Source organism: Gymnoscopelus braueri (genome assembly GCF_963280865.1).
Source record: "Gymnoscopelus braueri genome assembly, chromosome: 10".
Taxonomy (NCBI): Eukaryota; Metazoa; Chordata; class Actinopteri; order Myctophiformes; family Myctophidae; genus Gymnoscopelus; species Gymnoscopelus braueri.
The window spans coordinates 36271884-36299614 of record NC_137611.1 but is presented as its reverse complement, the minus strand read 5'-3'; the positions used below and the strand labels follow the sequence as shown (position 1 = coordinate 36299614).

The following is a 27731-nucleotide window of genomic DNA, read 5'->3' as shown; positions in this document are numbered from 1 at the left end:
CTCGCTCCCCACCTCCTCTTTATCTCACATCATCTCTTTCCATCTCTGTCTCTTGTGCTTTGGCTCTCTCCCCCTCCCTGTCTTCCTCCTTTTCACTCTTCTGCCCTCTTCTGCTTCAAGTCTATCTCTCCATCTCCCTCATAATGACAAAACAAGAATTAAATAGCAAATTTGAATGTTATAACAATTCTACTTGAACCCTGCTGGAGGTGAACATTCTGCGAAAATATCCAATCTACCAGCTCACACCACGGCGCAACGTGGCATGTTCGCTTACATCATTTCTTTTAGGCCATACAAAAGCCATTATTTGGTCAATGTGATCTTGAGGACAAAAAGGGAAAGTCATCCTCCCAGCTGGATAGTTATTTACAACTAGAATTTTCGCAATTCTGGGAAATTGCAAAGTGTGGTTGCGCCGACGCGGGTCGCGGTCGCCAGGACGCGAGGAATACGCCGGGAGGAATACCGCCGGAGGCCACGCATTAGTCCCAAGTCTCCCAACACTACATATTTGTATCCAACATGACCTCACTTGGGCATTTTTTTGTGGGCTACCAGTCAACCATGTGCCTACCAACAAACCACACATCTATCAGCCAACCAAATGTCTACCAACAAATCATAATAAAAAAAGATAACGTGAACCAAAGATTTACTGCTCCATTCACTTCCTGGTGAACTTATCACTTGTGTTGTTTTTTTTTGTGATGTTTTTTTGCAGAAACATGCTATTTTTAACGGCGTATAACAAGCGAACGGGAAGTCGCAATGCTTTTTTTTTTGCGGAAGCACAGTGAAACCCTCCGTGATTAGCACCATTAACTCATTAAGTGCCAATGACGTCGCAGACGTCACGTTTTTCATAAGCCCAGAGTGCCAATGACGTCTGAGACGTCATGAAAAAAAAAAAAAAAAAAAAAAAAATATATCTTTTTTTTTTTTTTTTTTTTTTTTTTGAAAAAAAAGGTTCAGAACCCAAGATATGATGATTTGAAGATTTGCTGCTCCATTCACTTCTTGTTTAACTTTTTACTGAAAAAGGCTGTATCTCGGCTCCAAAGCACTTTTTTTTTACAATGTATTTTTGGCCTTGGCACAGGGGTGATATAGCCAGAAATATTTTTGGCACTGAATGAGTTAAAGGTTTAATGACATTCACTTTTACACCACATTCAAGGTCTTTGTCCTGGTCCTTCAAAAGTGTACAAAAAGTTTTAAGTGAAAATTCCATTCCAGTGATCCATGGCAGGTGTTTTTCTCTCACATTTCTAAAGCCTTTTCAACTGCAATGAAAAAATAAATCTTTGCCTGCGGGTGTCGCTGGTGAGGGATTTTGCCTGTCAATCATCGCCTCTGCTCCGCCCCCCCCAAAGGAAAGGATAGGGGAGGGGAGGGGCGAGGAGGAGAGTGGGCGGGATTAATCGACTGTGACCTCACTGTCGAAGGGCCAAGCTCAGATTACTTTTCAGCCTAATTATTCAGAAAACCCCAGACCACAGAAAATCCACTGAATGTTCTAAGTTCAGGTTTTTTGGGTGTAATTGAGGTCATAAAACCCCAAATAAAACATTGAAAATAAAAAAAGTGAAAATGAATGTCATAGAACCTTTAATGTTAAATTTATTTAACCACTTAAACCCTAAATAGTTTGTCGACTGAAGTCCCTGAGGGGTCTATACCAAATCTTGCTGCCGAAAATAGCCGATTTCCAAACTTACAACACGTTGTAAGAGGAAAACTTAGGGTTGGGAAATTACTTGTTTCCTGGAAGCAACAACTAATGGGAACATGGCAGTGGACTACCTTCAAATGCAGTAGAACACCCCCCCCCCCCCTCTGATCTCTGAACAGTCAACATCGCCTGATCCTTTGCCAACAGTGGAGCGGATAACCTTGTAACCTTTATCAGCTGTGTGTCAACTCATTACATAACAAGTCTTTAGTCTGTCTCTGGGTGAATATGCAGAACCACTGGCAATAAAGTTCATATTTGGGTCAAAAAAACTTTGCTGTACTTTAACAAAAAATAAAGTGTGCTTGTCAAAGGCTGGACTGTAAAGTTTTGAATAAAATGAATTTTCTTGACCAAAACCAAATTCTGTTAAGATTTTATTTTGCCTGAAATATATGAGGTGTGGTTGATTTTATTTTTCAAAAGGCCTATAACATTCACTTTTTCTTAGTTTTTGCAATTTTTGGGAGTTCTGTGATGTGCCTTCTACCAAAAAACAGTCAATCATTTTCTTTTGTGAGCTGGCTATTTCTTAAAATGTGTAGTCTAACGGGCTGTTTGATTTGATGTCAGTCATAGCCGGGCTGATCCCTGTAATCCCAGAACTTTTCCATACCTGTATGCTTTTAATCCCAGCTCTGCAGTAGAACTTCTTAATGTCCACGTCAATCTCTGTATTACCAACAAAACTGGAAGGACAGAAAATGACATTAAAAGAAGCTCACATCAACCAACCAGCATCATACAGTGACAATAAGGCAACAACATGATCAACTGAATCCAGTGGCTCACATAATTCTCAAATGCTTCTGCCTAAAAATCTGTGCAAATGAAGCGCTGTAAAGGAGGGAGTAAAGCGGATGGCCCACCTCCCTCCGCTTCAGTTTCATCTTTGCAGTCGCGTAAATGTGTCCTACTGTAAAATGTTTTAATTATTTTCGTTAACGGAAATGACGAACAGATGACAGCTTCCATTCTCAGCTTTCAGGAGGCCTGATACAGACTTTATTGTGGAATCGTTGTCTTGCTTGAGAGACTAGCGGATCAGTGTCTTGTTCACGGACATTTTGACTTGAAGCTAGAAGGAGCAAGGGATCAAACCATTCCGGTTTCTATACAGTGATTCTACCTCCTGAGCCACCGACGCCGTCACTTCCCTTTACAGCAGTATGTGAAGTAGAGAAGGTCACCTGATCTGCAGGTCCATGATGATCTGCCTCTTGTCAACATTCTCCGTGTAAACCTTCACTCCGTTCACTCTCAGCGGCTAGAGAGAGATGAAAAAAGAAAGACAGAGAATGTACATTTATGCCTGGGATGTGTCATGTTTCATCAGGGACGAGTTTAGGAGGTGTCCACAACCTAATCAGCACAGCAGCCCTCTTCAAATCACCAGATCACTCAAAATGTAACGTTAACACAATCATTCATAATGCTAGTTTGCCAACGCTAGCGTCACGCTTTACCTTGTCGCCCAAGTCGATCCTGGTGAAACAGAAGGAACTGAGGTGGGGGTTTGCTCCTCTCACCGCTGGTTCGATGGTCTCTCTGAAAAGCTTGTCCACAAACTGGCAGATGAACGGCCACATCTGTTTCACCGTCTGAGGAAAGAGAGAGGAGACGCAAATAAGGTCAGAGATAATGAGAAAATTACATATGAAACATGCCCTATGTTCAATTTGAGCACATTTATATAATCAGATGTACAGATTTAGTTTGGATCATCACCAGTGCAAAAGGGACATGAACAAAGAGAGATTTTATTTTTATTTTTTAGGTGTAGGTGTAGGGGTGTGTGTGGGCTGGCAGGAATGCCCTCTGCTACACAGCTGACATAATCTATTCAAAGCATTCAGGTGTGGTTCATACTGTGTTCACAGAAGAATGTTAGTTAGCTGGGGAAAAGCGATATTGAAGAGGTGGGTTTTGAAGGTTTGGAAAATTGAGCTTTCTATGTACCATGTCAGTATGTAGGTACTGTATGTACTGTGACAGCAATGTCAATAAGACCAATTGCTGCAGAGCTTAATGTACTCAGTGAATTACAAAATCTATTGTTGTGATGACAAGAAGTAACTCAGACAACGTAGTATGTTTTTTTTTACGGCGTGGCACTGAAGGGGTCAGCCGTATAGAACACTGCTTGTATGACCCTCATCTGTATGTACCGTCCCCTTAATTATTTGCCCAAATATGTTGGTGACTGATGTCGTGACAGTGGAGTTCCAAGCAGCTCCATATTGACCTCCAAGTGGTGCTGCACGGGGAAGCCTCGCCGATATTAGACCATGTCGTGTTATTCTGGTTTACGGCAAGCTTGTACATTTTGTAACCGATTGACCAAGTGGCTTACACTAGCTGGCTGCGTGGTTGCAGTTAAAAATGGCTTCAAAGTTTATCTCCTGTCCCACTTTCTGTTAGTACCAGATGCATAAGTGGATGGGAATTCACATGGAATGCTTTCAGTTGATATTGAAACTCAACCGTATTCATGATGACCTGCTGTAACCTTAACAAGCACATAATCCGTGATAAGCCGGAACCAGATCTCGGTTTTTGTTTGAAAAAAAGACAGCGACAGGCCGATCGACCAATAGACAACTTAAAAAGCTCATAGTCTTTCACTATGATATCCACCTTATTTGGGTCTACATAAATATCATAAAAACAAATATATATATTAAAACAATGACTTTAGCATTTAATGAAGACATCCTTCTCACAGCATCCTCTCTGGATTTATCTCTCCGTTTCTCTTTGTCCATTCAATCTCAACTGTCTTGTCTGTCTGTCTGTCTGTCTGTCAAGCATTGTTCAATCATAACCTTTCTACAACCCCCCCTAACCATCTTCTCGTTTTAAGTCACAGAATCTTCTTTTTGTTTACAATCCATTTGGCTTTACACAATGGTAAATACCACTCTATCATCCCTCTCTCACTTTCTACTCTCCATTCATCTGTACTTTATCTCTCTATCCACATCATCTCTCTCCCTCAATCAAATTCTCTCTTCCTCTGTGCCCTATCATCTCTCTCTCTCTTTCTCTCTGGAGAGCTATGTACTGGGGCAGGATCCAGATACAGGTCCTATTTATAACCATTCTGCCAGTGCTAGCTAACAGGCTAATGTCGGCTAATGTGGAGCAGTGCAGGGGCTCTGGGGAGACGGTAGCCTTCAGGGAGAGGAGAGGAGGAAGACGGGTGGCCAGGGGACAGAGGAGGCGAGACGAAGGGAGGGCAAAGGAGGAGAGATGAAGACGATTAGAAGAAAGAGAGCTAGGAGGTGTAGTACTTTACCTTGTTGAGCCACTCCACTCTCTCCACATCTGGGAAATGGACCTGAAATATGAGAGGTAGAGAGAGAGAGAGAAAGAAAGAGAAAGAGATAATTATGATAATGCATTTTTATTAAGCAAAACAAAGATACAAAGTGCTTCTAATAAAACTGAAGAAAATGTAAATGAAAATTTTAAAAAGGATAAAAGAAAAGAACATGTGTATAGAAAGTAAAAAAATATAGACATTAACTCTTTCAGTGCCACAATACGTCAAATACGTCATGAGGCCTAACGCCCCGTGTGCCACAATACGTCAAATACGTCATGGAAAAAAAAACTCAAAAAATATATATATATATTTTTTTGGAAAAACATGTTCAGAACCCAAGATATGATGATTTGAAGATTTGCTGCTCCATTCACTTCTTGTTTAACTTTTTACTGAAAAAGGCTGTATCTCGGCTCCTGAGCACTTTTTTTTTTACAATTAATTTTGGTTGTGGCACTCAGAACCAAAATTCCACAAATAAGCATGGCACTGAAAGAGTTAAGGGAATGAAACAATACAATCTCATAAATGTAATTATGAAATGCCTTTCTATAAAGCTAAGTCTAAAAGTAAAATAATACCATGACAGTTATACCATTATATATCAATACCATAGATATAACATTGTATAGCTCAATGGGTTGAGCAAGGCACTGATACATCCAGGGTTAGAGGTTCCATTCCCTGTGTAGCTCAATGAGATCACTCTGGCTGACGGCCAGCCCAGGCCACACATCATTTTAAGACGGTTCTAAATTACTTTGGAGTCAGCTATAATCTGTTCTGTTCCATTCTATAAGTATCTGTGGAACTGTTCAACTGCCAAAATAACTTTTAGACTATGACATTGCATGTGACATATCTAAAATCACACTGCCAACCCCCTGTGTGTGGTGTGGTGTGGTGTGGTGTGGTGTGGTGTGGTGTGGTGTGGTGTTGTGTGTGTGTGTGTGTGTGTCTGTCTCTCTCTCACACACACACACACACACACACACACACACACACAGAATGGGAACTATGATAAAAAATACTGAACAACATCACAACCATAATATAATATAATGTAATGCTGCAGTTGGGTAGCTTGCTAGCTGTAGCAGTAAAGTGCTGACCAAAAGAGGATTAAGCTGTGAGCGAGAGTTGGTAGTGTGTGACGAGGAGACAGCAGCATCCCAGCCCCTGCTGGGTGGATGACAGAGCTCCTTACATAACTGGAAGGATTCTGAATGCAGACTAAGGCCTAATTTATACACTATAGTGAGAGCAGAAATTAAGCTTCAGGACCTCATGCAGACGCACACTCACATACAGACAAAGATGTGTGCATGCACGCACATCTGTGCACATATTAACATGCATAGGCTCAGACTTTGCAGAGATAACACACACACAGTCCATACAATTACACTGCAAGACAGGTGTAGAGGTTCCTTTCTAAACCCCCCACCACACACACACACACACACACGTCACACGCATCCTCACGGCCTGACAGCTCAGCTCATATTACAGAGGCAGGTGAAGCCCAGCCCTGAGCAAGCCCTCAGCACTGATTAGCATCAGCTTGTCACAACGTCAACACCCCTGTCTATCCCACAACACTTTAAATAACACAGTAATGAGGAGGAGTCACTTCAGCTGTGCTCGTCCCACCCAAACTGTAAGTAAAGTAAACCACAATGGAAGGAACTGGAGCAGCGCCAAGTACACCAACAACAATAAGAGTTCAGTCAGACACTTTCATCAGGATTAACCACTTATTGCAATGGTATTGCATTCAGTGTGGCGGTGTCACTCTGCTCCTGAGATACTACAGATTAACTGGGCAAGCATGACACAGAATCTGAGATCACGAACCCCCCTGAAGCAGAGCCTAAGATACAGAGTTATCGCATGAACATAACATTGAACCCTTCAAGGGCACAAGTTAAGATGCAGAGATATAACATCATAACACAGGAGTTCCACCCTTCTGCTTTAGCAGAAATATGTGTGATGACATTGGGTTTTTATCAAATCAGTTATTTACAGCGGACATAAGTATGTATCATATAGTAGAGTGCCAGCACTACAGAAACTGCTATTTACAAATAAGAAGACAACAAAAAGGATCCTATATGTCATCATGATGGGATGATATAGCATCTCTGACGAAAGAATACGCTGCCAACAAGTAGTGTACTGTATATACACACACACTCACAAATTGGGCTATATTTAGAGCATGCATGTCATGTTGCAGTTTCACCAGCTGTGGTTCCAGTAAACATTTGCTACCGGTGGTTGAAGCTTTTTGTCCTCACTCCTCACCCTTCAGAAAAGTATCATTAAAAGTGATGGTAGGCAGTCATGTACAGTATGACACGGAGCACTGAACAAACCAATCAGGATTCTGAGGATACAGAATAATCATCAGCGTTAACTCTGAGATTCTAAATATAAATCCAGTCCACATCGATATAAATCCAGTCCATATGCATCAATTTCTCAATAGTGCGGCGTGATATTCGTCTGATAATACTTTAATGAAGAGTGTGACATTTATGTTATAAAAGCATCAATATAGTGTTTTATCCATATTTTGACAATGGTGGGTTACATTTACAAACACTCCCTGCAAGACACTTAACAATAATTTTCAACTGGTAGGTCAGACTTTGCCAGTGGTCTGTCATGGTCATGGGAAACTGAGTCATTTGATCCAGTGACACAGTAACACATTTCTCTCCTTTTAGGGTAAAAATAATAGGTAGCTTCTTCTAGCTTGGTCACACAGAAAGGCCTTGTATATTGTTTTTAGTGGCAAGAAGAGAGGAATATGAGAGAGAGAGAGAGAGAGAGAGAGAGCTTGTACGGTGATGCCAGTATAGCTGCAGATTGGACAAGATTTTAGACTCAGGATCTTGTCCCATTGCAGTAAGTTGTGGAGAGGAAAAACCAATGGTTTTCCCAGCCTGTTCCATAAATAAAACATTAAGACAGAGTCAGTGGCAGACAGGTTCAGAAGTCTCACTCCACAACACAAGAGACACCATGGTAAGTAAGAGTCACAGATGAATAGAGAAAGACTATTAGCGGCTGCATAGTGGAACAACAGCAGTGGCTTTCACCACCAGCACCACTGTGTCCTGATCACAGAGGCTGGAAGCTGTAGACTCTGACTCAGCACCAAACTATTTCCTGGCTTCGACCACTCATCCTGCTGCTGCGTGAGGTAAACCAAGGTCACATGTCCTCCAGCAGCCTTTCATCGCCACATTATTCTCTCTGCATGACAAGCTTTATTTTAAAAGTGGATACACAAAGCACTTTAAAGCTAGCTATAAGAAAAAAATCTGATTTTAAGCAAATTAGTATATTAGTGGCCCCAACAGATTTTCAAAATCTTAGTAACCAGAGCACTGACGAGAAAACAAAACCGTTTAGGTTAGTTTAGTTGAACGGTGATGACATAGTAAAATAGTACCGTAAACGTTCTAAAATAATGATGGTGAAAAAGAAACTGCCCAGTGGATGTAGAATTTACCAGTGTGCTTGTTTTGGTATTAACATAACAGTCTGTCTATATAGGCCTCTCAACTTCATTATCATCACCATTGTAATCATCAACATCATCATTTAAAGTAAACCACTTGAACCCTAGCATCCCTATTCTGGAGGGAACATTTGCCATAAATAGCTAAAAGCTCACAACACCTCGCAAAAGAGAATTGGTGTTGAGGGGAAAAAACTGTCAATTAGAGCGCCAACCCTGGTCAACTAAGTATTAGTATACTTAATGGAGTTCAGTGGTAAAGTCATGCCATTGTCCATATACACTGTTGTTAGTCTTGTCATACTGATACTGTATGTATTATGTTCTGTTATTCTACACAAATAACAAAGCAAATTGCTTTTATGAACATCACACCAGTCATAAAAAGTGTTTATGAGAACTGTTGAGACAGTCAGAGTGACAGCACTGTGACACCGGCTGTGTCCATATCCATACAGTCAAATACTTGGCAGATAAAATTGTGTGTGGATTGCAATCAACAGCCAAGAGGAGCTGAGAATTGAACTGTGTGTCTGTGTTGAAAGATTCAACATACTTAAGCTGCCCAGACTGAGGATATGTGTATGGGCGGCGCGCGCGTGCATGTGTGGGTGCATGCGTGGGGTTGTCCTGGCATAGGCCACATTTGGAAACAAATGTTAGACATGAAATCAGTTGATGTGTGTGTGTGTGTGTGTGATGAGAGAATCATTGCCCAACCACGCAACAGCTGTGTGGAAATCCTAACTAAGAGTCTATCTCTACTATAGAGATGATGATATATGGGATACTTTCACAATACTAATAACATTAAACCATTTGTATAATATTTTTCTTAGCCTTTCAAAGTGCTGTGCTTACCCTTTATTCATCAGCTTCGGTTCAACTGAACAATGAATCTACATGATGAATTTTCATTGTCTCATTCTTTGCCTGTTTCCAGTGCTAGAAAGGCCTTTGCTGTTATGGAAGTGCTGCTCTTATTGTGCCTGGATGAGTCAGAGCTAATACATACCTTGTATGTCCAAAAGAGTTACTTTTAAAGCAACTGGAAAAGTTTAATGTTCCAATAGATCCAATGTAGTCATCATTATTCTCAAGCTCTCTTAATAAATGTACTTTTCATTGGTTAAATATTTATGAAACCAGACAGACTATAACCACTTTCACTTACATAATGTTTCGAAGTAGCAAAAATAGCAGATCTACAAGTTCACAACGTGCCGCAATGTGATAAGTTGAGCTTTTGATCGGCTTAATAAGAAGGGCAATCATTTACAAAACAAAAGTTCAAATATGGATACAAGATTTCTGCCTGACAGCAATGATACATTTTTCAATCTCTCTCTGTGTGTGTGTGTGTGTGTGTGTGTGTGTGTGTGTGTGTGTGTGTGTGTGTGTGTGTGTGTGTGTGTGTGTGTGTGTGTGTGTGTCATTTGATGTGGGCATTTCCTCTTGACCTGTATTGCTCAAAACTGACCCTTATTTCCAGTGTGACTAAACCTGCCCATTCAGCTTTTCCTGCAGCACAACTGTGCATAATGCATGTACTGTATTATGTGTGTGTGTGTGTGTGTGTGTGTGTGTGTGTGTGTGTGTGTGTGTGTGTGTGTGTGTGTGTGTGTGTGTGTGTGTGTGTGTGTGTGTGTGTGTGGGGGTGTGTGTGTGTGTGTGTGTGTCTGTGTGTCTGTGTGTCATGTGAGAGTGAATAACAGTTGGTTGATGAATGACACAGGGGAAAGACAGCCCATATCACAGGACAGTTGTTCCAAAGATCTGGGGCCTATATTTAGGATGAGAGAGAGAGAGAGATAAAGACTGAAGAGAGAGAAAGAGTGAATTTCTGAACGACCAGAGAGCAGCTGGGGTGCACTCCGGTTCTCTCTGCGTATTTCTAAACACAAACAGTCAGTCAGAGCGTCACACTGACCACTACAATGTAATACAACAAAACATTTATTTTGTCCCACGTGTCTGAATAATGGAGGAGGAAGTCATTGCAAAATGTGATGGTTGCAGATTGTTTCATATTCTAGACAGTATTCAACACGCGCACTAACAGGTAATAATCACGTTCATACATGGGGATGGATTGAATGAATTTGAAAGGATGAAAATGGCAACATTGGTTAAGGAGTATCTACTCTGACAGTTTGCAAATTAACTCATATCAGAGCACTCTATGATGTCTAAACAAGAGCGCTCTGAAATCTGAGCATATGCTACTCAGAGTATATTTCCGAACGAGCGAGAGCTGCATAAACAGCTTGGGAAATATGAGTGCCCCATTGTGAAGTGAAGGTCAATTCTCACTCAGACTCTTGCAACCAAACAATGAGCTTATGCTAGCAACCTAGCTTAATATCTGAACACACACACACACACACAGTTGTATTTTTTGTGTTTTATTGCTTTTAATTCTTATCTTAATTGCTTATCTGTGTTTTTTCCTATTAAGTTGTTAAAAGCGCTATATAATTTCCAGGTATTATTATTAGTAGCAGTTGTAGCTTTATTGTGATGCTAGTACTTTAGTTCAACTAATGTTTTTTCTTCTTCTCCATTTTCTTCTAAATGTCCTTGTCACTGTCAGCCCATACTGGTTGGTCTTTGGGAGGTTGTAGACAACCCTCTGATATGCATGGAGTCACCAGCCACTTCTTTTGACGTGACAGTGTGGAGTTTCCCCGGGAGGATATAACGCATGCAGAGGAACACGCTATCGCTATCCCTCCCAGTTCTGATGAACAGCCACCCGTAGGAATCGCTAGTGCAGCGATAGGGATTGCCCTCCCTCCCTGCAAGGTAGTGGAGGGACGCCAATACAAATATTACCTTTTTTAGGCATAATCTTTATGCTACTTTGATTAAAGCTTCCCAGTGTCATATTCATAAATGGCACTAAAGAGTGCTCTGTCTTCTGTTGCTAAAGCCTCAACTGTTATTTAAGGATATGGCTTTACTTGACTGGACATGTTGTTAAACTTGTGATGGCTTGTTGTGAAATAGAGAACTAGCATTCACCCTGGTGTGTGTGTGTGTGTGTGTGTGTGTGTGTGTGTGTGTGTGTGTGTGTGTGTGTGTGTGTGTGTGTGTGTGTGTGTGTGTGTGTGTGTGTGTGTGTGTGGACGGATTTAACATACTTAAACTGCACACGGATATGTGTATGGTTGGCATTTAGGTGTGTGTGTTCCTGACATAGGCCACATTTGTGGGGGTTTGAAAGATTCCCCCCTCAAGCAGACTTTTACAAGGTGTGTCAGCTTTACAACCTGGGGTAAACCTTGTGGGTGGGGTTTTTTAAAAGCTCAGAATGTCAGAAGCATGAGGGAAGCTATTCAACTGAGCCTTGAGTCATTGTGTTATAGTACTCAGTTCATTCAGTTGCCTAAAACAATTCTAATGCTGGAAAAAAGCATCACTGGCTGCCACTTTGTGAGAAGATACTTCATGTGCAATTCCACACACTCAAACGCAAACCAAACAGTCTCATACACACTCAAGGCTAATTTATACGTTTTTCAGCTGAGCACTTTTTTCATCTGAAAATGTTTCAGCTGACAGACATTCAGTATAAATTAACCCCAAGTCTTTGAATAATGTATTTTATCTGATACACTTTTATGACACAGAAATGTATGAACCCTCTCTCTTCTATGTATCAGGCTGCATATTCCATTATGAACTTGCTATATATGTAGCAGGCAGCATATTCCATTCTATGCTCCTTGTGTTTAAATGTTTAAATCAGGCAAAACAAAAATTTACAAATCGAAACAAATTTCCAACTGATTTCCCTGTCAAAGTTTCTGAGATTAGAGCACCCGCCACCTTCCCAGCCACAGCCTAGATTTACCAGCATGTTGCTGGTTATAATTCAACTCTGCTTGATCAAATCGTGCAGAAACATGAATACATAATACTCTCTCTACCCCACTGCCTCGATTTCCCAGTGTTTACCCTGCCATTGCCATGATGCCCACCCACATTGTATTTTAGTGTCAAATCACAACATAAGTTGCCTAAAAGCAGTTTATACATATAGCAGGTCTAGACCATTGTATTTAATTAAAAAACATAATGTGGGGGCGTCCGCTGGCCTAGCGGTCCAGGCGCATACCACATGTCTGGTGATCCAGTCTTAAAGGAGAATTCCGGACATTTTAAGAGTTATCTTTGATGTGTCGTTACTCACCTACCGACGTAAAAAGTGGCATTGTTTTTTCCAGAGATTCCCCTGTCGTCATTTTTTCAACCCCCTCCGTTGTCATAATGGGAGCGCGTGGCTTAGGGAAATTCGTCTATTATAACCGATGCAAAGTTATTTTTTTCTCTACAACTACTCATTGTAGAGTCTCATGATAGTCAAACATGCGCTGAAAGTTCCTGAGAGGCTACCGGTAACGCCGAACGATTTAACACTGGTTGCTTGTTTCTCTACCTGGCAACACCAAGTTACCAGGTTCTGGAGGGGGAGAGAGAGAGGAAGAGAGGAAGAGAGGGAGGGAGGGAAAGACAAAATAAGCGAGCCCTCGCTTATGCGATCATGCGATCCTCTGGGTTTTTTTTTTTTTTTTTTTATCCCATGATTTTGTACCCCCAAACGCCATTTTCTTTGGCGGGGTTAGGGGGGGGGGGGGTTAGGGGGGGGGTACTAGAATTCTGCCGAACTTCTAGTTTATAACAATGGGAACAATATATATTTTTCCGGGCACCAAGGCTGCATGTCACTGTTTGTCATGGGTTCAAATCTCGATCCTGACGACCTTTGCTGTGTCACTCCCCATCTTTTTATTTTTTCATTTTTTTTAAGTATGGTGATTTGAGCACTCTCAGTTGCACTGCATGTACTTTGTTTCCTTAGAAACATTATTCAAAACAGGATGAAATGTAAAGGTTGCAGGACTTGTATAATGTTGTGAAATTAAATTCAGGTGATATAGTGCCTAACATGATATTCACTGTAAAATACCTCCTTTCCCGGCTCAACCCCCTTGTTCATTGAATGTACGGTAGGCTATCTTACATGCTTCTGTTCACACTAAATTAACCATCTGGGACAATTCAACATAAGAGTCAACATAGCGGCTACATTTAACTGGCCACAGGTCTGGTGTTGTGTTGCCGTTCAAATGTAGGCAGTGGAGAACAGCACAAAGCCTTTCAGTTGCACACACATTGTTTCCATTTTGTGTTCCGTTCGGCCCTGCCCCGCCCTTTGGCACATAAAAGGAATAAACTGCGCCATCCATGCCATGTCACACAAGTCTGGAGATGGATGGGAGGAGAGAGGGGGGGGGGGACAGAGAGCAGAGCACAACCCCTTTCTCAACAGTTAAGCTGTTATTGCAGCAGTGATTATAAAAAGGATCGCACAGTAAAAGTATTTCCTTTTCAAATTAACTTGAATCACTCAATCCCTAGTATATATTTAGTTGACCGGGGTCCCCCAGGGCTCAATACTAGGTCCACTCCACTCCACTCTTTCCCTATACACCAATCTCTTAAGCCTGGAAATATTGTGTGATCATGCATGGTAAAAAAGAAATCACCCACTGCAGTTTCACTAATTCACACCCACGCACCCAGTATAACCAGTAATAGATTGATTGAATACTTTATTAGTCAGAAATGTAAACAGCACGTGGTACAGTCAGACACTGTTGCGAATAGGAATACACCTGGTACATTCATGGTCACAGCACAATACTTGAATGTAGCCTAGTATTGCCCACAGGTCCTCTTCCATCTATGATGCTGGCAGAAATGTGCTAAAACATTTATTCTTGCCGTGCGTAAATGTCAAAAGTGATAAAGTGGTATTTCCCCCAGAAGCGAGACTCTCCACTATATAGAGTAAAAGGACAGACCCCTACATTGTGCAGCGTGTGGTGAATTTCTACAACATTTGTTTATCAGCCTGACCCCATTCCTTCTCAGCAGCACCACTGCTGCTTTTGATTCACAATAGACCCAACTCTTTAGCCTGCATGCCCAGCCAACAGGGCGACCTATACTGACTAGGGATGGGCAATATTATCGATATCACGATATATCGCGATATTTTATTTCGCGATACTGTATCGCGATACTGTATACTGTATCGCGATAAAAAAATAAAAATAAAAAAAAAGTTTTTTTTTTTTTTTGCTTTTTCAGATACAGGCTTTATGAAAAACATTCAAAGAACCTATCACAGATCTGCAGCTACTCAATATGTAGTGTATATATAAACAATATGTAGTTGTGATATATGTATATATCGCAATATATCGCAATATATCACAATGTATCGCAATATATCGCAATATATCGCAATATATCGCAATATATCCCAATATCGTGATACGACCCAAGTATCGTGATGCGTATCGCAATATAATCGTATCGTGACCCAAGTATCGTGATACGTATCGTATCGTGAGATTGTTGCCAATACCCATCCCTAATACTGACCTCAGCATCAGCCTCGCATTATACTTGGGCTACATTCTACACTGCACGCTTTCAGCCAATGTGCTTATCCAGGGAGCTGCAATAAGCACAACAGTAGAACTGGCTCAAAAATAGTAACATTACACTTACATTTGATGCATTTCAGGCACCCAGCAGGGTCTAATCCAGAGGGATTCAGAGCATTGCAACAGCAGATCAACTTTGGGACTCGCAACAGTACATTTCTATGTGTCAGACATTCTGCCAGAGTTTATATGGAGATATCCAGTATATATAGCCTACTTGGTAATACAAAATATTATTTTCAGGACCAACATTAGCAGCAGTAAATAATAAAGAGAAGGGTCAAATTCCAGGACCAACATTAGCAGCAGTAATTATTAAAGAGAGTAAGGGTCAGTGCCACACAGCACCTACAATTATTGTCAGAGCACTTATTCAGTTACCCATAACTTTATAGGGAATAAGGAGCATTATTTATTATATCAAATGTGTATAGCCCTTAATCATTGTGACATTCTCAAAGGGCTTTACAAGCCCACATTTAACAAAAGAAACAAAACCCTCGACCCTCGATCGGCAAGGAAACCTCCCTCTCAAAATACAGTATGTCGCTATATCTATTGCCAGGGCCCTGTGGTTTGATGCTTACATTCCTATCTTTAGTGTAAGGTGAGAAATGTATCTTGATCTTCAACTCAATAAAAATAAAACTTAAATTTTATTTTCTCTCTAATTTAGTGATTGCCTATTCTCCCCATGTGTATTCTTCCTGCCACTGCCAACCACTACTGTTTGGTCTTGGTGAGGGTGTAGACAACCATAGGTCTCGTCCAATACCCACGAGTCACCAGCAGCTATTTCTTTTCATCTGACAGTAAGGAGTTTCACCAGGAGGGAGTTTCACCAGGCGTGGAGAGGAACATGCGATGCCTCCCAGTTCCACTACCTGCTGAATAGGCGCCCTGACCAAACAGAGAACACTGTCACCAACCAGCTTCCCACACACAAACATGTTGAACTGCGTTTGTTGGATCGCTTGGCCAGGCGGGAGGCACTGTGGCGGCGTAATCAAACCCCATGGTGGTGGGCAGGAACTTTTCCCCTTGTGGCACCCGGACATCCATTTGGGTGTCCGGGTGCCGCCAACGGACATTCATTAATTGGGGTAGGAGGAGGGGGCACGAGAGGGGCATAGTAGCATTAAAATATGTACAGACAAATAACTAGAATATCAAAATATTTTACAAATTTGCATTAAATGAGGTCGTATATATGGTGAGGGACTACATTTGTTCAATGCTGTCTGCCTCGCTGGACCCATGGCAATTTGCCTATCATCAAAACAGCTCCACTGACGATGCAAGTGCTGTGGCTCTTCACACAGACGTGTACGAATGCTGTTTGTGAACTACTGCTCAGCATTCAGCAGTTCAATCATTCAATGGTTCCTGCCAAGCTCAGTGACCTAGGCCTGCAACCGAACAAGTGCAGCTGGATTCTGGACATCCCGATGAGCCGCCGGTGACGCCAAGTGCTGAGAAAGGGCAATAGGGCAAGCCCCTCAGGGGCCAGGGCTGTGTGCCGAGTCCTCTCCTTTACTCCCTGTACACAGATTACACACACACACACACACACACACACACACACACACACACAGGTGCGCCGCCACAGTGATGGGTCAGATTGTCGATGACAACAAGTCTGCCTACAGGGACGAGATCAGAGATCAGATCACTGACACCATGGTGCCAGGAGAAACTCACTCTCAACATCAAGTCAACATCAAGTCCAAGGAGCTGATTGTGGACTACAGGAGGCAGAGCACACCCCTATCTGCATCACTGCCTGCACTGCCACTGTCAATTATGCTGACCCGTTTGATATATGCTGCTTCATTGCTACGTGATGTCTCACCTTCACAAGAGATTATACAAACAAGAGACTGTGTTCTATATCTGCTGCTATTTTTAACGGACTCGTTTTATTGTTATTTTTAACCATGCACCTATATACTTGACATTGCTCGAATTATATTAAGAATATTTGGCAAAATGTGATTTGACTCGTTTCCCTCGATTATTTATCTCTATTCTTTAGCCCTTTCTACAAACTGAAACTGCAAATGCTGGGAGCTTGTACTACAAAGAATTGCACCTACTTTTTTACACTTGTAAACCAGTGATATGACATAAAGTTCAGTCTGAACCTGGCACTGTGGTAGTGGTAGTGCAAAAGAGATTCAATGAAAGTGCAGAAACAGGGTGTGTGAATGTTGGATGGTTGTGTGTTGTTTGTAGTGTAGGAACATGTGAATACAAGTAACAATGTAGCCTCAGTGTTTCCAAGTCAGTGATGTATTGCAACAGTAGCTTACTGTAGTCCAGTGCCGGAGTTAAAGGATAATTCCTAAACTGACATTTAGTAGGAAGTATTTTCCTATTATTTCACTCCTATATCATTGAACCTATATCATTTTGATTTGCCAGTACTTGAGTACTCTGGAAAATCAACTTTAGTTTATTTGTCATATCACAGGTGTACATAAGGTATAAAAGAGTCATGGGTGAAATTCTTTAGTGCAAGCTTCTCACAAACTGTTCTATTTAAATAATACTGTAAGCTTGAGAGTGAAATATCATGCTTTAAGGTTATTTAACCCATTAAGACCAGCCTTCTAAACCATTGTCAAAACTGTTTTGTGTCAACTGTGTCAAGGACCCCCACATTGATATGTTTGGCCGCGGACCCCCCCCCCCCCCCCCAATCTGAAAATGTTTTGTGCCAGGGACCCCTAAGAGAGAAGATTTGTGTTAAAAAAAGGTTTTTCAAACACTTTCAAGATTTTTCAAAAATGTAAAAAATAGCAGGTGTTCAAGCTCGCAGCACGGCACGAAGTGACGCACTGTGAGCTTGTAGATCTGCACATTTTTAATAGCCAATGCTAAAATCTAAAATGACACAGATGCTTCATCATTCGGTACACCTGGGTAAGATCAGATTTGGGTGTTAATGACCGTTTGGTTCTTATTCTTTTATTGTATCTTATTTGGAAAATAGGAGAGTGAGCGACAGGAAACCTGAGATTAGCACAACAAATTACGGATTTGAACCGGATTTGAACCAATGTGCATGTAGATGGGTGCATGTGGTTAGTACAATAACAGGTTCAGCTGCCAGGCAGGCACCTATACTTGAGGCATTCTTAGCCTGCCAGCTGCCTGCAACACACTACAGACAACCAGGCCGCATTCCACACATATCTGCTCAGTGCTTTGAGAGAAAGAGAGCTTCAGGCTCACAACCAAACCTGGCATTTCTCTTAATGGTGATCTAATGAATAGCTTTGTGGATCAGTGCTGCTCCATTGCTAATGCTTACAGCTGATTAACACAATGTTTGACACGTGTGGTTGAAAATACTAATGCACATCGTAGAGACGGTCGTTGTGGATGGCAAGTAATTGTTGTGCGGAACTGCAAGACTTTCACAGAGATGTCTAGACCTGCCCGTTTTGTCTTAGATAAGTGAGGCTTGCAATTGCTTGCGAAAATGTAAATAAAAAGGTAATGTTTTGTACACTCTTTTGTACACTCTTAGAGTCCTGTTTTCCCAGTGTGTCAACACAGAACTGTGTCCAAGTATGACGAGATTTTATGAGATCCTTAGGACATGAGAATTACACATAGTATCAGTAAATGTGTCTGATGTTCTACTGCAGATAAAGGATTAGTCAAAGTGATAATACGTGTCAGTATGTATTTAGGTCACATTGTGTGCACTCAAACGTCTCCATACTCATGTACATTTAACATACTTCAAAAAGGGGAATTCTATTCCTGCCAAATGTATGCTGGATCTACGTAGCTACCTTTTCAACCATAGCAATCGTCTATGACCAATATCTAATGGAATGCTTACTTTAGAATGCAGACGACGCTCTATTGCACAATGCATTCTGGTGGAGCAAGTAAACATGCCACCAAAAAGGATCTTCCAATCTCTGGCATGCTCATTCTGTAATGCTGCCTGTCTGTAATTAAAATATTTCAACACATAGGCCCCGCCGTTTAATTTTGGAAGACGTTTTGCAGCTTTGTCGATAAAAAGGTAGACTTCAATTTCCTATTTTGCATTGGTTACTGACAGACACATTTGAACATGCATTAGGAGTATTTCAAATAGCCAGAATTTGAATAACAGAATGTACTGTATCAAGCCGTTTACTAGGTCTGGAATCAGGCTACAGGATCATCTCTTCACATTCTGCAAAGCTCCCTTAAATTCAGTGGGTTTCTTATTGCACACATTTTCCATTTCAAAGTATTAAACTTTAATACCATACTACATAGTCCAAGATCTTCCTTTCTTGACTACATTTAAGTATCTGGTCTTTTGTGGTTAATGTTAATCTGAATGAGTTGAGGAAATATTGCTGTGAACTAAGCTATTAGTTATCTCTACTAGTCCATACCCGGTGAAGTGCGCAGGCGAAAGTAGTTGCAAACGTGGGGTTATGCCGCGTCCCGTTGCGTCCCCCCCTCTATGTGTGTGCTTGTAGCAGACACGCAGTTCGATCATTCGTCCCATACCTCGCGGGGCCATCCCACAGCTGGGCAGCCGTAACCATGGCAACATTATTTGACATAAAAACGCTAATAAACAGCTGCCAGTTGGGGAAAGCGAAAAACGGGCTTCGCTGTTAAGTTAGGTTCACATGGTAATGGTCAATGGCTGTGTGCAAATTCAGATCAATTGCTCCAGCCAGTGAGGAGAACCGGGCAGAACAAATTTTGGCCTCACCACATTTTGGTCTCGCCAGAGGTTTGTAGAATTATAGGTGGATAGCAGAAGAGGATTATTCTTTACAACCAGAAATAGGCAATGCCATATGACTTTGGTCTAAAACTATACATCGTGTACAACACCCATCTATCAATTTACACATTGAATACAAATAGTATAATAGTAATTTTTCTCACGCTTTCCATGAAAAAATACCCAAAATGTGCAACTCCTCACTCTTTCCTGGACCTCCCTGGCCTGTGTTGAGCATCACAGGGTTTCCACACATCACTAATGTCTCCTTCTAGTGTTGATGATGAGACAGAATCTAGAAGCTGAGAGTGGCTGCTTGGATATCAGCCAGACTCCAATATTCTCCCACCACCCACATCCATCCACACACACGCACGTAATCCAAGACATTCTGAGGGCGCCCTTGAGAAAATACAGAGTTAAGCAACGATGCTGGGTCATCTGTGTGAATGGCTATTCTTTCTTACGAGGCTGTCAGTATCAATGCAAGAAAAATTAAGGTATTCAATTAACTCAACCGGACTATCTCGCCTCCTCAGTCAAGACTGCCAGATAAAAAAACAAACCTTCTGGTACTTTTTAATTAATAGCGTTTCAGTGTAAAGCCTTCCTCAGTGTGTTAAGAAAGTGGTCAGTGGTGTTGTGTGTACTGGGAGGGACTGATAGACAGACAGACATGACAAGGACTTCAGCAGCTGTCAGTAAAAATAAATAATTTATTTAAAAACTCACTCGCACAGGCATTGCACGTGAGGGTGGGTACAGGACGGGCGGTTTTGTTTGTCTGCAGCTTCTTTGGTGCCATCTTGCCAGACAGCCTACCTCATTGGTGGGAAAATTTATAATAATCGCTACCAGGTTAAATTAGGCTTAATTGTCCATTCATCCCTTAGACAGACATGGTAAACATCTATTTTAATTTTTTTAAGTAAAAACTATGGTCATTAACTATGCTTTGTTGCATTGATTAAAAGGTGAACTGAGGATGCTCCAAAAAGAGGACATAAAACGGACATAAACAAAGGACGTAAAACAATTAGCATGGATTATCCTGGAGATAATGAGCAATCTTTGACCAGTGTAAATCAGCTGACTGTCTTGTCCGGTTGCTCCAATGACACATTATCAGCCCCATCTCTATGAATGACCTGAATGATTTGCAAACGCAAAGAGTAGATTACAGGCTTAAAACCATGACTCATCACGCTGCTGTCACAAGCTAAAGATTCTGCTCCAGTCTTTCCTCTGCATTACTTTGGCAGTGTTAGCCATCCCTCGGGTCGACACAAGGAAAACACTATTGAGGACTGCGATTTCCAGAATGCAACAGGCTGCACTGTTTTCTCTAATAAATGTTTTTAAACTGCCTGAAGAGGAATCTGTTGAGTAGAGGACAATTTATTGCCCTTTTAATTGGTCTTTCTTTGAATACTTTGGTCTTGGTCTCATACGATTCCTGTAGTTTTGACTTGTTTTGAGCAGGTCTGGGACAGTAGCACTTGGTTTGCCAGGCAGGCTGAGGCAGCTCAACCGACAATCACGTCTGTGTCTAGCTTAAGTCACAAGCATGTTCTACAGTGCATGCCGGCACACATCCAAATCCAGCAAGATGAGAACCAGCAATGTAGGCTATGACAGCTTGCGACATAAAAGACTAGGGGGCATGGGTTGTCGCCTTGTCGGAGAAAAGGCATGACAGGTATGCGAGAGGCATCCGTTAGGGATACCCCTTCATTCCAACCCAAACCAACATGCTGTGACACAGGAAACCAAAACACAGGCTAGTTGCACGAGGAGAAGAAATAGGCTATAGTCAGTACAAATTAGCTAAAACAAAAAGCAAACTTGATCCCCTTTATCTAAAAGGCTGCCAATTCATTTGGGAATTCATCATTCCATCTTGCAATTGTAGATGTTAAATGATGCAACACTTTGGCTCACAACCTGGATCAACACACCTGGTCATCAACTATAAAATACTCAGTGTTCCTTTGAACTGACTCAAATGCGTCCTGGATCCTAAACCTGAATACCAAACAATTGCTGGAGTGTTTCTTCATTGTCTCTGTAACATCTGTGTTGTACCCCCTTAAGGGTAAATAATAATAATCAGCTAACAGCTGGAAACGTATAAACTTACTACTGCAATGGATGCTTTAATGGCTTGCCTGTCTTCTTTGAGACGGTTCCAGCTAAATGATTTATAGTTCGGAACCAAATGGACCCTCACAGGTCTGTAACTCTGAGAGTGCATTTGTACACTCTCAAGAGTTAAATTAACCCTGAGAATTCTACAGTGTAGATAGAAAATAAAAACTACTAATGGATATCAAACTAGGTGATACTTGAAAAGAAAAAAGGTTGAGAGAATCACTGTTATGCGCACTGCTGAACTATGAAATGTAAAGAGATTATCTGGGCTTAATGGTCACCCAGAAGTATGTATTCAATACAAGGATGTAAATGGATCCATTTATCCATTGTTAAACTAGAACAGGTGCAGAAACCGATAAGAGGGGATACAGCTGGTTGCAGAATTATTCCCCACTGTCCCTGCACGGAAATCATAGACATACACATTAACTCTAGTTCCAGCAGACCAGCACTCCTATTTACAGGGTCCCCACACATTTTTAGCAATGAATTTCCAAAACTTTTCCAAAACTTTTCCAGAATATTTAGCCCAATTTCCAGGCCTATATAACAATCATTCAGCGCAATAATGTGTCTCTTACTCCTATGTAGAATGCCCAAAGATAGGCAGTGTAGCAAAAATAAAGCATAGAATATAGAATAATACAATTTCATTAAAAATTTCGTGCAAAATTAGGGCATAGCTCACTGGAAGACTCATTATGGCATCCGTATGACTTATTTTATTTAAATAATATATGCCATCACACAGCCCGTTCGGCGAAAAACTACTTATGTTACATATTTCGTGTAATGTTATACATGTTTATGAAAATGTTTTGTATTAACAAAATCAATAGCCAAAAACAATGCATAGCCACATATTTTTCCAGGACCCTTGATAAATTCCAGGACCTTTGATCAATTCCCAAACTTTTCCAGTACTGGATTATTTTTTTTTCTATTTCAAAATATTTCCAGGAATTTCATGACCGTGGGGACCCTGTATTTAGCTTATGCAAATGAACCCCCTTCTCCCGTCTGAAATTATGCACCTAGTGCAGAAACTGTCAGCGGGTACTAGGTACTATGACATTAGCACTGGCCTGGACCCACAAGCTCGAAATATGTGAAGGAAAGACGTACACAGGCACATGCAGAGATTTGCGGAATGTATAGATAGATGCACCAATCCTGGTATACAACATTGAGATGTTGCACCCTACAGCTGATTCATCATCTGATCTGGTTGATCAACTGAACTAAATGGGAGATATTCTGTCAGCCGCTGGGTTTTGACCTCACTTTCCTCTGTACTGTGTGGTGGCTGACCCCTTTGGCTGACCTTTACGTAACCCGTACTCTGACAGCAATGCGACACCATGGAGACAAGAGTTCATGCTGGAATGAAATCACAGTGGACAGGGCACTGCGACAGCTACATTTTGCTTTCTTGATGAGTCAGTCTGTGTGTGCGTGGGGGTGAGGGCTACACATAATGGGGGTTCTGTTCTGTTTGCCTTCATGATATAGCAATGGTCACTATACAGTATATTCTCAACTTAGATTGGAATTCGAGAGGTATTTCATAAAAAGAAAAACAACTTCCTATTGCCTACATCATTTTGTAAAAATACAAATAAAATAAAGTTGGAATTTCTTATTTTTGTTTTACATATTTGTAACTATGGCTTATCTTTTATAAATGTATGTCCACTTGTTTTTTTGCCCCCCAAACCAAAGAAGGATAGAAATATGAATCCTATGCCAGTGGAGCTACTGTAGTGTTGCCAATGCAGAGCCACTGGCCTCATGGAAAAGTTTACCACTAACATTACACCACTCGGGGAAATCATAGGGCACTGCTACAGTACATTCCTGTGATTTGGCTGGATGCTGAGAACGAATGTAGAGGAACTGACATAGCTCATAGCTCTTGGGAAATTTTGGGGACATACAGTCTGTCCGGCCTAGAAAAAATACAATGTCAAAACAATGTGTAGCTTCAGTTTACAGTATGACACTGCAATAAATAAAATCTTGCAAGCTATACGCTTAATTCTATCACATCTTCATTGTTGTTAGATGTTTACATCACTATGAATGAGTGGTTTCATTTGAATTACACCTTTTCAAAGCCCTGCATCGTAAGGCGTCGTGCAGTAGGTGATGACACACACTAAAGCCATTGTGTCACGGACTATAACTTCCTTCCTGGCTCACAGTAGAAGGGTGGTGGTGCAATAAATCATTTGGCTGTCATGATGATATAAGTGGATAAATATCACAGTAAAAAGTCAACAAATAAAAGTCCTACAGTCGGACTAACCTGTCATGAATGGTTCCTGTCAGGAATACTGCCAATGATGCTAAGGCTCAAAAAAGCTTTGTTAGAGAGAGAAGCACTCCTATGTACAGTGTCGTCTGAGATACCCCAAAACGTTGACCTGTGTAGCATCCCACTGCCCCACTGAAACTGAAACCCATTGGTTTGGTTTGTGTTTTAATTACCGGTAACCACATTAAACATGTCGTCCCTGTCGGGCATTATAGACAAACATCTTCACATTTTTTTTGAAAGATTTCAAAAGTGTTTCAAAAATAGCAGATCTACAAGCTCGTAGAGGTGGTAGATCTGCTATTTTTTTAACATTTTGAAACAGTGTGTGATCACTGATCGCACAGCTCGTATCGGGCTATTTTCGAATAGCATTGGGGCATGAGTGGTATTGACAGAACATACAGGGCCCTTCAACAGACTCGACTTACCCATGGTGGCAACTCCGAGGTGGCCACACTCTGCTTCACAGCCTTCTCCTCGTGCTGCAGGAACGCCAACGCACGGTTTATCCTGTTGTCCTTGTAGCCGTGGTTCTTCCGCCAGTAGAAGAACAGCCCCAGTCCCACCAGCACCCAGCTGAAGCTGAACTCGAAGTATCCCAGCACGTAGATAGGTAAGATGATGGCGAACGTCTTGGCGAATTTAATCCACATTTGGCTGATGTCCGCGAGGGACGACTGCGGCTCGTCGTCCTCCAGGTCCAGGGGGGACAGCGGCGGGTTGATGCTGACCGGACTGACGGGCGGTGTGGTGGTGGTGGGTCCATTCCCCAGTCTGGACCCCGCCGCTCCTTGCGCTCTGCTGCTATTCATTTCCACTCTGGAAAAGAAGTTTCGGAACAGCAGTGGTGTAGAGTAAGTAGATTTACTCAAGTACTGTACTTAAGTACAATTTTGGGGTACTTTTACTTTACTTACTGGAGTATTTCCCATTTTCAATACTTTTACTCCACTGCATCTCAGAGGCAAATATTGTACTTTAACTCCACTACAATTATTTGAAAACTTTATTTACTAGTTAGTTACTTTGTATATTTTATTATTACAAAAATACATTACCCACTTCAGCCCTATATAGTCACAAGCAACTCTTAGATTCTATTTCTTTTATATCTGGAATCTAGAGTTGCAATACCGACCCATTGACAGTCCATACATCCAAACAGAAAAGTTCTATCTATCTGATTGTATTAAACCACGTTTAACTCACCAACATTGCAGCCATACAGAAAGCTTGAATTATCCTCTATCTGCAAAGCTTTTGTTTCATAACAATCCACCCTAGACATGTTATTATATGAGCTTCTTTCTGTCAAGAAATTCCGTGCAGGCCAAGCCCCCAGAGTATTTTATACCTCTGTGCGTGCAGGTGAAGTGTTGGAGTTTGGAAGCGCTCGTTTTCAATTATTGAACGTCCTGCGGCCTCCTGCATTATGTGACATTTAGAAACAGGTGGTACACAGGACCATTGCGTTATGGAAAAGCAGCACTTCCAACCTCAAACACTTTATCGTAACATTTCTTGAAAAATGTCTTGACTCTTGACAGAAAGTAGCTCATAGTCATAACATGTCTACAGTGGATATTGATGTAATAAAAACTTTGCAGATTGAAAGAGGATAATTCAAGCTTTCCGTACAGCTGCAATGTTGGTGAGCTTAAGGTCGTTTAATACAATCAGATAGATATGACTTTTCTGTTTGGATGAATGGGCTGTCAAGGGCTGGTATTGCAACTCTAGATTCCAGATATTAATAATAGAATCTAAGAGTTGCTTGCTGCTAAGCCCTATATACATTTCGGCCATTTGAAAATAGCCGATCTACAGGCTCACAATGGGTCACCATGCGACGCATTGTGAGCTTGTAGATCTTCTATTTTCATTAAAGATGTTTTAAACATTTTTAAAATGATTAAAAAACTTGTGAAACGGGACATTCTGCATACTGAGTACTTCCTACTTTTGGTACTTTAAAAGGCAAGTACATTTTGATACCAATACTTTTGTACTTTTACTCAAGTACATTTTGAATTCCGGACTTTTACTTGAGACAGAGTATTTTTACATTGCAGTACATTGCAGGTGAACAGTCAGTCTGATTCAACCACTCAAAGCCCAGCGAGCCCCAAACCAAAACCACAACAAGCGCGACTTTCCGTTCATACTAGTTTACCCTTTAACGCACAAAAAACAGCAACTCACCCGTCGTTATGTCCACCTGCGACATCCACACAAGATTAAAAAAATGTAAATTAAAAAAATAAATCAGTCTAGTAGCGCTTTTCAGTCCACTTCACTTCATGGCGTCTGTTTCAGCTGGTATACTCTGTAGCGTAGACTATAATCTCTTCCTTGAACACATCCTGCTCTGCCAGAGGCTCTCCCTGTCTCCCTCACACACAAACACACACACACGCACTCACACACACACACGTGCATACGCGCTTACACACGCGCACAGCATAGAGTCGCGCACACACACTTCCACGCAGCAGCCAGCCTTCAGGCTCGGCCCCTTCCACCGTTGCCAGATATTGCGAGAGAAATAAGCAACTACTAGGTCTATGAAAACAAGCCCAAAAGAAGCGACATGATTGTTTTTTTTTTGTTTAATCTAAAAAAAACAAAAACATTTTGAATATATTTTTGGAAACATTTTAAACATTAATCTGGTACAGGCGTCACACAATACTTATAGATGTGGAGGGGGGGTCCGTGGACAAATACATTAATTTGGGGGTCCTTGACAAGAGAATGTTTGAACCACTGTTTTAAACAACATTTAGGAAGCAAACCCAAAATAAAAAACAAGCCTAAAAAACTGCAACCCACAACTTCCAATATTTACAAGCAACTTTACAGAAAAAGAAGCCCATAGTCGCTTATAATAAGCGGACATGGCAACACTAGCCCCTTCCCTCAGTCTACAGGAAATGGTCATCGCGTTCACACCAGAGAGAAAACTTGTAAAAAAGAGATTCAAATGCGTCATCTTGTGGTGGATGTGTGGTAGAACAGCTATTTTCACCATTTAATCTCAAGGACACCCAGTTTGATATACAGTAAATAGTGGTTCTCAAAGTGGAAACCGGAGGGGTACTTACTTAACCCAGTATCGATACTTTAATTTGCTATTAAATATAATAGTTTTGTTTTTTAATAATTTCTTCATGGGTATTACAAGTTTTATATACATACTGTGCAATACAATATTACACATACGACAACAAAAAGAAACAAAAAACAAAAGCTAAATATTAAGTTAATTATAATCAAATTAAATACAAAATAAAGTACAATATGAATATCCCCCCCCCCAAAAAAAATCCCCACAGGGGTCAACTAAAAACGACCATATTTTATAGTGTCAGAGAATGATACTGCA

The 27731-nt window shown here is 41.2% G+C and overlaps 1 protein-coding gene across 2 annotated transcripts in view; it reads right to left on the bottom strand.

Annotated features, from left to right (window-relative positions):
• Positions 1-26746, bottom strand: part of LOC308094344 (extended synaptotagmin-2-like) — a 64073-nt gene extending 37327 nt beyond the window's left edge. For both annotated transcript variants that reach the window (XM_080440947.1, XM_080440948.1), the window contains exons 1-6: positions 26549-26746; positions 24775-25165; positions 5034-5075; positions 3202-3336; positions 2926-3002; positions 2352-2424 (exon numbers count right to left, since the gene is read on the bottom strand). In XM_080440947.1, the coding sequence (XP_080297073.1) occupies positions 2352-2424; positions 2926-3002; positions 3202-3336; positions 5034-5075; positions 24775-25158 (711 nt within the window). In that variant the 5' untranslated portion in view covers positions 25159-25165; positions 26549-26746. The remainder of the gene's footprint in view (positions 1-2351; positions 2425-2925; positions 3003-3201; positions 3337-5033; positions 5076-24774; positions 25166-26548) is intronic.
• Between the last annotated feature and the right edge of the window lie 985 nt (positions 26747-27731).